The 15,085-nt window shown below is 35.8% G+C and overlaps 1 protein-coding gene across 10 annotated transcripts in view; it reads right to left on the bottom strand.

Annotated features, from left to right (window-relative positions):
- Nucleotides 1–15,085, bottom strand: part of LOC593447 (liprin-alpha-2) — a 64,672-nt gene that overhangs the window by 25,744 nt on the left and 23,843 nt on the right. For 6 of the 10 annotated variants that reach the window (XM_030989055.1, XM_030989050.1, XM_030989048.1 and 3 more), the window contains exons 3-14: nucleotides 14,904–14,999; nucleotides 14,263–14,484; nucleotides 13,491–13,649; nucleotides 12,620–12,754; nucleotides 11,327–11,410; nucleotides 10,926–11,057; nucleotides 9,564–9,718; nucleotides 8,100–8,232; nucleotides 5,520–5,743; nucleotides 4,618–4,769; nucleotides 3,408–3,661; nucleotides 2,014–2,076 (exon numbers count right to left, since the gene is read on the bottom strand). In XM_030989055.1, the coding sequence (XP_030844915.1) occupies nucleotides 2,014–2,076; nucleotides 3,408–3,661; nucleotides 4,618–4,769; nucleotides 5,520–5,743; nucleotides 8,100–8,232; nucleotides 9,564–9,718; nucleotides 10,926–11,057; nucleotides 11,327–11,410; nucleotides 12,620–12,754; nucleotides 13,491–13,649; nucleotides 14,263–14,484; nucleotides 14,904–14,999 (1,809 nt within the window). The remainder of the gene's footprint in view (nucleotides 1–2,013; nucleotides 2,077–3,407; nucleotides 3,662–4,617; nucleotides 4,770–5,519; nucleotides 5,744–8,099; nucleotides 8,233–9,563; nucleotides 9,719–10,925; nucleotides 11,058–11,326; nucleotides 11,411–12,619; nucleotides 12,755–13,490; nucleotides 13,650–14,262; nucleotides 14,485–14,903; nucleotides 15,000–15,085) is intronic. The other 4 variants (XM_030989053.1, XM_030989051.1, XM_030989049.1 and 1 more) reach the window with 3 other exon arrangements.

Genomic DNA, 15,085 nt, shown 5'->3' on the forward strand with positions numbered 1-15,085 from the left:
GTATTGAAAGTAATGCAAAGTTAGTATAAGTAGGAGACATATGCATCTTAATAAAGTTATTGATATGTATCCATTCAATCTATACACTTGCCGTATCGAAGAATTATATCGGACTGCTCTAGCCTGACAGCTTTGATCAATTAAAGTCATGTATACTAACATAATATTAGTTTCTTGTATAGTGCTCATATCTGTCATATTTGTCACTCCTGGCGCTCCGCAATTATATCCCTGGCTTTAGCACGGCTGCCATTACAGCGCTCTAGCATTTCAAGCAATTAATTCCTGCCAGGTACCCATTTACATCACCTGGGTCTAGTGTGGCAAATGTAGATTAATGTCTTGCCAAAGGATGTTAGAGCCGTGGCGGGACTCAAACCACGGACCTTGTGATCCACAGTCCGGTGACATATCCACTCAACCACACCTCTACAGATATGTTTTCAAATTGTTTTCTTGATAGTGGTGGTTGATTACTGTATCTTCTCAATCCCATACAGGGAACACCTGAGACCTGTTTCACAAAGCCACTTTTCAATGACAAATGACAAAAATGTAAGACAAATCTGCCGTTAACCAATCAGAAGTAAGGATTTCATTAGCTTATACCAAAATCTGTCATTTGTCACCGATGACAAGTTTTGTGAAATGGGACCCTGGCTTAGACAGGCAATGGGTCAATAGCAGATATCACAAAGGTCTATCCACAGAATTCATAGTTTGCTGTGCATACAATGGGTGTCTACCAGTGAGAATTATTTCTAAATGTTACAGATAGAAGAATATATAAAGAATAAACTGAAAACAACCATGGATTCAATTGAAGTTCCGATGTAGCCAATATAATAGGTATATTGTGAATAAATTGAAGAGATCTCAGTAAAACATTTATTTGTTTTTAAAAAAATGACACTGTTGACCAGCAAACTAAAAAGAAATCTCACATTAATATGATTCAGAAGAGACACTCGGGATCACATTTTACTTTTCTTTCCATTTGTGTCCTAATATTATTTCTTTCCATCCACAACACTTCAAATTTATTCAAAATCTTATAAGAAGCATCGTGATTGGTTTATCTGTGTGTTATACTATTGACAGAATGAACACAGTTGACTAGACAGTCATGCAATCACAAGTCTACACAGAGGCATGCAACGAGAGATAGGTAGACAGATAGTATGAATGGATATATCACAGGGAAGAAGGGGTGGATACAACCAGGCAAAGATGCATCATGATAACCTGTTACCACAGCAACTTGACTTTCCTAATCATTCTGATATATCACCATCTTTAACCATAATTCCATCACTATCTATTTTATATATTTAAAAAGTGGTTGTTATTAATATTCTTAGGCTTGGATTCATAATCATAATTACATTAAAATTCATAGATATACATATACTATAACTGGGACCATTCTGAAAATTCTGGGAATAAACATCCTTAATAAGACAATCGACCAGGATGACACTGTAACCATATATAAATAATGGAAATTCTAATTATCCTTTTAAGTTTACTGAGGAAGATATGGATTCATTAGATTGACTAATTTAATTATTTCTTCACCAAACCACAGGCTATCAAATAAAATCCTTGAGGTTTTGGTTTTGGTGAAAGAAAGTCTTCTTGGGCATTATCATTCTAACATTCTAACATGACGGTTAAAACCAACCAATGAGCTTAGTTTTACTCAGAAAAATATTCATAAACTGTATTTTATATAAACCACACAGTGTATTTCAATCAATTGATTTTTTTTTAAATTAAATCACTTTCTACAATTTCAATTTGTTTTAATTCAGGTTTACATATTAGTAATTACAAGATGATTTCAGAAAAAAAATATATTTCAAGCAAACAGGTACAAGGGAGTGGCTTAGCAGGGTGATTGCCATGGTAACAGGTACAAGGTAGTGGCTTAGCAGGGTGGTTGTCATGGTAACAAGTCAATGAAGGTGGGGCTATCAATGGGGAACATAATGCAACAGATGCATTCTATACCTTCTGCCAATATTGAAGCTCCGATTCTGAGAGGGACATAGAACGATTGTGCACATATTTGGGCTGTGTCACAGGAAGGAGAAAGTAGCAGGATTTGAGAAAGCAAGAAAACAAGAGAAAAGGAGAGCAACAGCGGAAGACGGAGAGAAAGAGAGAGGGAGAGAGAGAGAGAGAGAAAGAGACAGAGAGACAGAGACAGAGAAGGAAGGGGGAAGTATGGGGGTAAAAAGTGAAGAAATATAGTTTTGAAACGCACAAGAATTTTGTTCAAGGGTGAAAAAAGTGTGAATACTGCAAAATGAATAATAAATAAAACAAAAGTAAATAAAGACAATCGTGTGCATTTAGCGCTAGCCTTGGCTGGAGATATAGGGAAAGTATGACAGGAGGATGTTTCTAAAAACTTCTTAATTTTAAAGTTAGATTTAGAGAACTGCCTATTCAGCAAGTAAATTATTTTGATTTGATTTGATTAATTTATTTCTGTTTGAATCACAATTTAAAGCGTTTATCCAAAAGTCTTTTCCTCCCCATTTTCAAATGAATGAATTCTTATCTAATTTGTAAGCTTTTATTGTAAGCAGAAATAGCCATTGCAACAAGTCATTAATATTTCATATTTGTCAGAAATAAAAAATTAAAAAATAAATAAAGAATAAACATTGTGCATATTCTACTGCTTATCTATTTTAGTGCAGTGCAGTGAATGCCAGCCAGCCAGCATTTTACTATTATTTGTGCAAACATTACTTACTATTGTCTATGAATGAAAGATAATAATTACAGCAATTTTAACAAAACTGAATCAACCACAAGATTTAAGCTCCTTGACATAACATTAATTGACATTATTTGGCATGAAAAACAAGTGACTAACAAACACACACATTACTGTGAGCCTTACACCAGAAACAAAAACCCATCAATGTCGCAAAGTTTGGTAATCAGACCCAAACTTGATTCTTCCTTATATCTCTTTTAATATTTGTTAACTTAAAAGCCACATCATCACTTGGAAGTTGTAGAAAAACCAATGTTACATAATTAGATGTATTACAATTAATGAACCTCACACACAGCATCCAGGGTTGAATAGAGAAGAGGGTTAAGAAGAAAAAGTCAGATCTCGAAAAGATTTTAATAAGAGGTTGAAAAATCTTTAATTCATCATATCCTTTCACAGCACAAACTCAACTCCTAATTTTATCTCACAGAGAAAGTTGATCAATCCAAATTAGTTGAAAGTCCTTCAATTAAAGCACAACGTTGCATAACCCATCTCTTATATTTAAAATTGCAATTAATACAAATCAAATGTTTAGTTGCAATCAATCCAATCAATGGCAACTCCGTAAATTCTTTTGCAAACAAACAATGTTAACAAGACTACTCACCCTTGATGCAATATCATCCACGTCGCTGTCGTATCCTCTTTCCCGTACACCATAAACAGCGCCCCCTAGTGACGATATATGTGGTTGGCTAGCGCTATGTTTATAGTGACTGGTAAGAGGTGATGCGGGTTCAGCTTGGTGGATTCTTCTGACGGTGACCGGCGTAGAGTCCGCGCTCTGAGGGGGGGATTTATTCTCCCCTGTACGAGGCTGAGGTGGAGCTTGATCAGCCGTTGTCATCATTAACATACTCCCTGTACAGACAAACAAAGAGATTATTCCCATTGATTCTGCCCTCATCTTCGACTCAGATAGTATAGTATCATATCCCACTCTCACTACATACCTGGTAGTGATATGAGACTATGTGATCCTCCATACAACCATTTTGCCCTCATCTTCGACTCAAATAGTATAGTATCATATCCCCCTCAGACAGTATAGTACCATATTATCCCACTCTCACTACATACCTGGTAGTGATATCAGACTATGTGAACCTTTATACAACAATTCTGCCCTCATCTTCGACTCAGACAGTAAAGTATCATTTCCCACTCAGACAGTATAGTATCATATCCCCCTCTCACTACATACCTGGTAGTGATATCAGACTATGTGAACCTTCATACAACCATTTTGCCCTCATCTTCGACTTAGACAGTATAGTATCTTATATTCCACATACTAAAAATCTTGCTCTACGATTGGTCAAAAGTAAATCATGTGATGAAAAATAGTTCGCCCATCATTGCTGGGAGAAGCAAAAAGTTTGTTACACTGTGTAGATAGTAGTACTATCTACACAGGGCAACGCACTTTCACGGAAGATAGAAGTCCTATCTACACAGGGAAACGCACTTTAATAATTTTTGTATACGCTGCGTATTGCTCTCCTCTTTAAGCGCTTTTAGTGTTAGTACGTACGCGAACTTTGGTCACCCGCTAACTATAATACGGTCACACCACCATACTGCATGCACTGTACGTATCGTAAACTGTTTGCTAGCTGTTAATTGATGACTTGTTGCTCTAAAATGACAGACGATGGCAAACTATCACTTCCTCGGCAATCTAAATGTATACGCTATCTTTCCTCAGCTTCGCTTCGGAAAGATAGCTAAATCCAGATCGCCTCGGAAGTGATAGTTTGTCCCATCACCTTCACCAACGGTAATTATTTGCTTAATATCCCGCTCTCACTACATACCTGGTAATGATCTTGTAAGTGACCTAGGTTCAGGGTTCCAGTATCGATGACTAGGGGAAGTCCCATATATATCAATATTATCAACGCTCCCTACCCGATGCTCTAACTCTTCAGCTCTTTGCTCAGTGCTAAATTTCTCTTCTTGTATTAGTCTGTAGAGAAAAACACAAAATCATGATTGAAAGAACTTTGACATTTTTAACAATACAAGTCTGGTGTAATGACCAAATTTCTCATCTTCAAGATTTAAAGTTTTTTGTTTGTGATATCACCAAACTTTTTTTTGAATTTTAATAAGACTGAATGAATAAAAGTCAAAATGAACTGTAAACTTCTTTTGTGTGAGAATATATTAAATTTCTTGATGAAAAGATATACTGATAGTAGTCACCTGGCCCGCAGAAGGGTGTTTACTTGAATTTCAGGTCAATAATGAAACTATAAGCAGAAGGGCATTAGCACTAAATCGCCTCAAACTTTTTTAAAACTGAAATATTTCCAAGAAAAAAATTGTGGCCGTGTTCTACTACACCATTTTTATTAGTCTTTTATGTTTTAAACCAATTTTCAGGACGGAAAGCATTTCAAATATAAAACAAATCTTTAAATGCGAATAATTTGAAAAGTAGTTTTCGAGTCGCTCGTGCGCTAACGCCCTTCTGCCACCCGGCCGACGAGCTATAATGATAACAAACACATCCTCTAACTACGGTACCATAAGTACATCAAAGGAATGATATAGAATAACAAGTGACCAAGGAGCAACACCTCTGGCTCATATTGAAGACAAGGTAAACATCATCTTGATACTTGATACTGACAGTGGTCACATTCATTTACCATTTGTTTGCAATACCTTTCGGAATGTTTCTCATAAAAAGAAAGAAGAAGTAATGGCTTACTTGATTTCATTATTGATAGCATCCAACTGTTCTTGAAGCATAGCTGCTAACGTCTGAGCATCAGTCTGACCTTGAGGTGATAACATATCAACCGCTGAGAAGATACCAGCGTTATCCTCACCAGCAGGAGACGAACTCTCACTCTCAAAGGCTTGAGCTATGTTTGCTAACACATTCGCTTGCTCTGCTTTCTCCCATTCCTGCTCATTCAACGTGTGAACCTGCTGAAATGTAAGGGCGAAGGAGGGAAAAGATGAAATGACAAGGGACAGTGATAGACAAATGGACAAGTGTTACAAAGGTTTGTAACAATAAGAATAGGCGAAGGAGGGAAAGGATGAAGTGAGGAAAAAAGGGATAAAGAGATGGGCAGACAAACAGACATGTATATAAAGGAAGGGAATGATGGATTGACAATATAGTGTATTTATCATTGAATAATGGAGGGATGAAGAGAAAGACAGATAAATGGAGGGATGGTTGTTGAATGAAAACACAATGGAACAAACAGGTGGTGGATAACATAGGGAGATGGCGATAAGGTTAACATACATGAATGAACGAAGGAATGAAAGAATGAATGAGTGAGTGAATGAATGAATGAATAAATGAGTGAGTGAATGAATGAATGAATGAGTGAATGAATGAATGAATGAAGGAATGAATGAATGAAAGAATGAATGAGTGAGTGAATGAATGAATGAATGAATAAATGAGTGAGTGAATGAATGAATGAGTGAATGAATGAAGGAATGAATGAATGAAAGAATGAATGAGTGAGTGAATGAATGAATAAATGAGTGAGTGAATGAATGAATGAGTGAATGAATGAATGAATGGATTAATGAATGATTGGGTGATTGATTATTGGAAGGAATGAATGATTGAGAGAGAGAACCACATCCAAAACATAGATAAGAAATCATGATACACACATCACAAATAAATCAAAATCAATGAATTAAAAACAAATGAATTCAAATCAAATTAAATCATCAAAATAAACGATGTAAAATTAGAAGTATACATACACGAGTAGATGATATTAAAATACAATACAACAAAGGTACATTGATTAATAGAATGCAAATATTGAATGATTCCACCAGACACAGAAAGACAAGATGAAAAAAAGATTGTGAGACGGGAGAAAAATCAAAGAAAAAACCAAACAGGTGTGAACAAAATGCTTGCTTTCATTCTAAGTGATGAACATTGTACTACACAATATACAGAGAATTTTATCACATTCACACTCCCAAAATAAGAACGCTTTTATAAATGATCCCAAAGAACATTAGAGCTAGTCCATTCTGTATTTGGCTATTTGAAGCAGTTTTGTTGCACTGGAAGCTATGTGAATCTATAAAGTGTCTCAAACCAGCTTGGAATACAAGGAGGCTTGAACCCTAACCCTATTTCACAAGACTATCTTATTTAGATGGTTATGCAAATCACTTCCAGGCACAGTCACTCTTAGAAATAACTTTAGGAAGGTGGATGGCAATTTTTTTCAGAGAGGAAATTAAAGAATTATATTTTTATCACTCAGACTTCAGTGCAATTCTCGCGTTTTGTTTGTCTTTTGTTTTTTTAAGGGAGATATTTATCTACTCCTTTGGTTTTCTGCCAATCATATCTCTATTTTTGTGCATGAACAATAATTGTTTAGTTTTTTTTTACACCAAAATGAATTATTTGCATACTTCATGCAGTGCATATGACAGTGCAATTGAAAATAATAAAATGCAGAGCAATATTTTAATTTTGAAGCTTGTGTGAAATGATAAAAATCAATTTAGTACCGTGAAACTTTCCTGAGATATCATTTCTAAATCTAATATGAATGATGAAAACATGAGCACCAACTAAATGCCTGCAGCATTACTATAAGTATGAATGAAAAAAGCTCTTCCGTGATGTCATAAAACTATGTATGAGACACAGCGTGCTAGGGATATGAAGTGTGTAGGTAAGAGGTCAAATGAACATCCAATAGAAGGCTCGGGCTATATAAATCATTAATACAACACAGTTTAGAACACGATAGAATTTATCAAAGCAGCTCATTGTAAAAACTGCTCAATTTGACATCAATCAGAGGAAATGATTTCCTTCCCTCTCTCTCTCTTTGTCTTTTCCTCTTTATCTACATTAATAAAACGACATCTTTAGTTTTTTTCTCAATACTTCTCACTCCAAATCAAATTATCATGACACAACAAGAATACCCTTATACAGTAGGCTTACGGTTGCACCATGTGAGAGAGGGGGGGGGGGATTGAGTATTCCTAAAAAGGACTGTTGGTAATCCTGGAAGGACTGGTGTAATCTTTCTTGAGCTTATAGTTCTAAAGAGAACTATAGTGCCAGTAGGAGAGGATGGGTGGTAGGAGAGGCTTGACGTTTCAAATAGGTTGACTATCCGTCATCAGGACTACACACACACACAAGAAAGATTACCAACAGTCCTTTTCAGGACTCCCCAATCCTCCCCCGTCTCACATGGTGCAACCGTGAGCCTACTGTATATCTACATCACCATGCAAGCCGATACTTATAAGCAGCATCTAAGAATACCTTTCTATCGTTGCCCTTGAGCGCTTCGACCCGTCCCTTCTGGGGGCGCCGTACAACATCGTCTTCATTTCGGCCTGGTTTAGAAGCGTTAGCCATCACAACATCAGGTACAGCTTGGGAAGTAGTACTACCACTGTAAGAAAACAATTAGGATGATAATAGGTATTGTACAGGTGTAATAGTTGTACTACCACTGTAAGAAAACAATTAGAGTGATAATAGGAATTGTACCAGTGTAATAGAGGTACTACCACTGTAAGAAAACAATGAGGATGATAATAGGAATTGTACAGGTGTAATAGTTGTACTACCACTGTAAGAAAACAATTAGAGTGATAATAGGGATTGTACCAGTGTAATAGAGGTACTACCACTGTAAGAAAACAATTAGGATGAAAATAGGAATTGTACGGGTGTAATAGTTGTACTACCACTGTAAGAAAACAATTAGGATGAAAATAGGAATTGTACGGGTGTAATAGTTGTACTACCACTGTAAGAAAACAATGAGGATGATAATAGGAATTGTACCAGTGTAATAGAGGTACTACCACTGCAAGACAGCAATTAATTTGTTTTTGATTGGTTAAGAGCTCTTCATGTGACCAGAAATATTACTAAAAAGTACTATTTGGGAGTACTATGTGGGAGTAGGAACAAAATTGTAAATAAATTTTTGACACTGGATATAAAACAAATATACCCTGCCTTCTTTTTGAGGTACTGGTTAAAACAACTGGCCTTGGAGAGTCCAAAAGTACAATCGGATTCACCTCTTGCCAATAGTTTTAACCAGAACCTCTCAAGACAGTGTATATCTGTATATTAATATGATACATATTAGTATACCAAACCATGAAACAAATACTTGGGATGCTTTATTACTGCTCAAATAAAATCATATGAAGACGTTAAGTGCCTCCAGTTGTATGTGTAGAGTGTTGTGAGGAGCCTGATTTATCTTGGGGTTGTATGCCCCAGCAATATATGAACAATCATATCACATAAAGATATGACCTAAAGTGTACCAATAACCAACAAATAAACATGTATGTTCTGTGCATGTGGTTTTATGGTATTCACTATTTTCTTCACATTCTTCATCTGTTAGCCCATAGAGAGCTGGTTTATGTTTGGGTTAGGGTTTAATGTTGATTTTTATACATTCTAGATGAACACCAATTGTTTTTGAGGTGACTGGTAAACTTCAATGATGATCATTTTAGTATGGTTTTTTTTTTTTTTTTTTTGTTCTGTTCCTTTGTTCTTGATTTCCTGTATGTGTGTTTTTAGGGGAAGGCTTTTATATAAGGAAAATCCTTTTCTGCCTATCCCAAATGTTCTCATAAATTGCCATTGTAATTTGTTATCACTTTCTTGTTTTTTTATAACTCTATTCCGTATTTGTATGTTTTAAATGTTTTTATGAAGAGTGTTGAATAAACTTTGAATTTTCATACAAACCTAATATTTCTAGCTGAGCCATCTGAATCCAAACTCTCTCTCAAGGATCTTATCTCTATCCTCAATCGATCTCTCTCCTCAACAACTTTACTTTTCTCTCGTTCAATCTCGTCCATCGACCGTCGGATCTTGTCTAATTCCTGAGTCATACCATTCTGAAAGGAAAAACAAAGTTATGTTTGATTGAATCTTCCATCACTATATCATAAGCTGTTTGATTGAATCTTCCATCACTATATCATAAGCTGAGAGGGAGCCAGAATCAAGTGCATTAATCCCTTCTACCTCTTAATACACGATTGAACTCCAATCAATTATCAATTCAGAACTAAATTCTACATCTTAATACACGATTGAACTCCAATGAATTATCAATTCAGAACTAAATTCTACATCTTAATACACGATTGAACTCCAATCAATTATCAATTCAGAACTAAATTCTACATCTTAATACACGATTGAACTCCAATGAATTATCAATTCAGAACTAAATTCTACATCTTAATCAAAGGATTGATCAAGAGCAGTCATGTGTCATTCATTTACTGAGACGATCAGTGTGGCAATGTGCAGAGAGGTAACTGCGTACTATGTGTTTGCTAGTACACGTTGCAGCAATAAGCATGCACGCATGAAAATAGTAGGCTTATATTCTGACTGCATACTAAATTAAGTCTACTAAACTTGGATTTTGTAAAAGAGGCGGTGCAAAATTCATTTAAAAGAATAGCTTACAAGCAAAGGAAAGGTCACCACATCAAAAGTAGGGCATATTCTTGGACTTGTTTAATAAAGTTAAGTTTTTAAAAAGGGGGCATTGGCCACCCCCAGCCCATCTGTATCTGTCAGGGTGCATTTCCCCTACAATGGCAATGCAATATACATTCATTCTAATAACAATTCATTCTAATACAAGTTCATTCTAATACACATTCAGTCAATATACATTCATTCTAATACACATTCATTCTATACATTCTTTCTAATAAATATTCATTCTAATATACATTCATTCTAATATAAATTCATTCAATAAACATTCATTCTAATGTACATTCATTCTAATATACATTCAGTCAATAAACATTCATTCTAATATACATTTATTCTATACATTCTTTCTAATATATATTCATTTTAATATACATTCATTCAATATACATTCATTCTAATATACATTCTTTCTAATATACATTCATTCTAATATATACATTCATTCTAATACACATTTATTCTAATATGCATTTATTCTAATATGCATTCATTCTAATATAAATTCATTCTAATATACATTCTTTCTAATATACATTCATTCTAATATATACATTCATTCTAATATACAGTCAGATAATTCTCTACCTTATCGTCTAGAGCAGACATTCTTTCCTTGAGATGGATCTTCAATCTCTCATTAGATTCTGTGAGGAGTTTATCTACCGTAGCTGATAATCTCTTGTTATGCTCTTCATTCATTCGCTCCCGCTCTCTTGCCTGTTGAAGAAATGGTGGAAGAAAGAATCACAGAATGGATTATCTAGAATACAAAAAGATGTTGTCTGCTCCTTACTATGTGTCACTGTGCTCACAAATGTTTTCATCCTACTCATATCCTCCCATCATCTCTTTCTTTTAACATCAATTCTTCTTTCTCTACATCTTTTTTCCTTTAAAAAAAATATTATCATTCTTCTTATTTTCTCATGTCCCTCTGGTTCTTCTCCTTCTCCTCCTCCTCCTCAATCCTATACCACAAGACTTACCCTTTCTAGTTCATGTTTGCATTCCTCCAATTCATTCCTGAGTTGCTTTAGCTTCTCTTCTGTGTTACCTTGCCTCTCCTCCGCCTGTAGAATTCAAAACAGATAATCTTAGAATTGACAGAAAAGATTGCTTCACATTTTTCTACATTCTATTTTCAATGGTGTTACAGGTACTATACACATATTCATACTCACTACAATGCATCATTTGCATTTCATATTGAAATATATTTAAGCAAGCCTCTGTATTGAATCCATTTTCAATAAACATTTACAAAATTACAAAATCATAATTTTTAACGCTGGGAGTAATAATTAGGAGGGCCATATGTATCAAGCACCAGTCTGTGTCAAGCCCAGTGAAATGTTGATCTATTGAGAAGATAATAATAATAATACTACTCAGTTTTTATATAGCGCTTATTACAATCATTAGGCACTTCCAAACTTGGAATTTATTATGCCGGCTTTAGCTGTGTTGCCATTACCAGAGCTGCCAACCTCCAGAACAGAAAATCAGTAATCACAAGGCTCAAAATCAGTAATTTGGGGTATAAATCAGTAATTTCTTATGCGGCGCTATGAATCTAAAAAAACGACACGCCAACACTGCGCGGACGCATGATTATCTGAAATTTTTGGTGATTTTACTCACACAAAGATGTTAAGTATTGAATTTCAGGTCATCACAACACAGTTTATCATGAAAAATGGCTCCTATTCACAGCACTCGCTACGATAAATCATATTTAATTCATTAAAAAAAAAAATAAAAAAAAAAAAAAAAAAAAAAAAAAAAAAAACTTTTTTTTTTTTTTTTTTTTTTTAAATCCGTAATTTGAGACAACATTCCGTAATGGTCGTTAATTTCCGTACCAATTACGGAAAATCCGTACTAGTTGGCAGCTCTGCATTACGGTGCTCTAGCATTTTTCAAAGAATTAATTCCTGCCAGGTACCCATCACCTGGGTTGAGTGTGACAAATGTAGATCAATGTCTTGCCAAAGGACATTAGTGCCACAGCAGGTCTCAAACTGCGGACCTTGTGATAGACAGTCCGGCGACTTAAAGGCCATCAGTACTAGTGTAAAAGACGGATTAGACCACACTGCAAGGTCACTGGACAGGTGGTTATCTCATCAACTCAACTCTCAATTAACATAAGAAAAAGAGGATCATGGGGGACCAATAGGCATTGTTTGTTATATAGAGGGGGCAAGTATCTACAAGTAGTGCAATGTGGCTTTAATCACGCGACCACGGCACCTCTACAAAGAATGAAAGCTTTGTACCTGAGAGAGGGCAGCCATTCTATCTGCTAACTCAGCTTCTACACTAGGCAAGGCTTCCGCTTTACTCAAGGATTGGGATAATCTTTGTTCTGAGGCATCTAGTCTCTCCTGCATCCCTCGCTGCTTGTCTTCACACTAAACAGCACAAAACAAAACAGAAATTAAACATGTGTATGAAATTGAGTCTTGCTTACAGCCCTTGCTATCTGTCTCCATACTGAACGACAAAAAAAAAGTAGAAATACACATCTGATTACATCATTCATTCTCTTTGTCCCTTTTAATAAAAAACTAACTATTATTTTCATTCTATTCTCCACTTATCCACCTCCTCTAAGAGAGAGCACCAAGTGTAAAGCTGTTCATTTTCTACAAATTATTGTCATTTTGCAACATATTCTGAACAACATTAAGCTAGTCATGACCTAAACAAACAAAAAATTACTTTAAAAAAAAAAAACCATTTCCATTTTGTATTGCCCCCCCCCCTTTTCCCCCTCCCCCTCCCCATTCCCCTCCCCCTCCCCCTCCCCATCCCCCAATCGCACTCCATTCAAATTCTGTATTACAGCCACCTCTTTAGTTAAGGAGGTTGATACATAAATCATGGGACACATTCTGCCCACTTCAACCCGGACAAGAGTTAGTACACACTTGTATGTATCATGGCTGTATCATCTTCAAATATTTGTTGTCATTTGCGAAACTACTTTGTTATTTATCATGTTGTTTACATATTCAAATTTGTCATGATTGTAACAGCGCATAAAGAAATTTTCAATTTAGTATGCGCTTAATAAATATTCTCTATTATTATATTAAAGAAATATTCTACAACTAACTTACTCCTAAATCCTAATGAATTGCTTACCTGTTTGACATCAGCCTCTCTACTGGCTAGCTCAGCTTCTAGTTTATCATTGAGATCATGTAGTGATGTTGTCTCTCGTTGGGCGTTCAGGTATCGCTTCTCAAGAGTCGCTATCCGCTCCTCCATGTCCTCCTTCTGGGCCATTGCCTTATAATGAACCAACGAGGGGGCAAGAAAGATATAGCTTTCAGTTTCATGGAAATAATCAAATTTAATTCAATCAACACATTTTCCCTGCCATTTGATTACAAATATTATCATTGCTATGAAATCATCACATTCAATTAAATCGTTATCAGTATGGTCATCTCAGACTTTAATATTTTAGGCAAATCCCTGGTTCTTGGCTCTATTTTCTGAAAAATATACCTTAATTTTCTATATCCTCCTCCTCCCTCATCACTATAAACATCATCCACCATCATTATCATCATCATCATCACCATCATCATCATCATCACCATCACCATCATCATCATCATCATCACCATCATCATCATCATCATCATCACCATCATCATCATCATCACCACCATCATCATCACCATCATCATCATCATCACTACCATCATCACCACCATCATCATCCCCATCATCATCATCATCATCACCATCACCACCACCATCACCACCATCTTCACCACAACCACCCCCACCACCACCAACACCATCACCACCACCACCATCTTCACCACAACCACCCCCACCATCACCACCACCATCACCACCACCACCATCACCCTGACTACCGGTATATCATCATGTTTCTCACCTCTTTAGCATCCCGTTGATATTTAGCAGCCATTTCCTGAGCTTTGAGCATCTCTTTCTGAGCCATTGCTAGACTCTCCTCCAGTTCAGCCACCCTGATGTTAGCGTCCGTAACCCTGATCTTAGCTTGACCGAGTTCATGGTTCTGTTTCTCTAGAGTGTCCCGAAGCTCAATGACACGACTCACATCATCATCAGGGTCGATAGACCCATTTGATAGCCTCTGTCAACAAAAAATCAAAATAGCATTGTAAAGGTAAGTAAAGAAATATATGAAGATGACATAGCCTCTGTGAAATATATCAATAAATATAGCATCGTTAAAGTAAATACAAGAACAATAACAATATTGTACAGAATGGGGATGTATCATCTCTCTATGTAAGCTGGTCTAATGATCAACTTCATATTTTGATTTTGACTGCTAAGATAGCATTTGTATGCTTGAGTAAGCAACCAGGCAGCTGACAGCTCTAAGTCCTCTAAGTATTTGGTAATGAGGATTAAATCCTTATAAAAAGGCATTAGCAAATTGACTTGGTTTCGAACATGGAACTCCCTGTCAGACCACTGCTATACCACTGAGCCATCCATTGTGCCTACATAATGACCTAGGTTTGTAGCCAAGTTACGTTGACCTACCTTTGTGTTGCTAATACTGTGTATGGTATCTCCATTGTTGAGGTCTTTATGGTTTCCATTGCTCAGTCTAGAGAGTTGGTCCTTTAAATTATTATTCTGCAAAGAACAAGATTTATTTAAAAAATAGAACATTAACAAAAATCAATACCAAAACGCATTTGTATCTGCCCTTCTAAATTAGT

This window comes from Strongylocentrotus purpuratus, unplaced genomic scaffold (assembly GCF_000002235.5).
Source record: "Strongylocentrotus purpuratus isolate Spur 01 unplaced genomic scaffold, Spur_5.0 spur5_scaffold_18, whole genome shotgun sequence".
In the NCBI taxonomy this organism is placed as follows: Eukaryota; Metazoa; Echinodermata; class Echinoidea; order Camarodonta; family Strongylocentrotidae; genus Strongylocentrotus; species Strongylocentrotus purpuratus.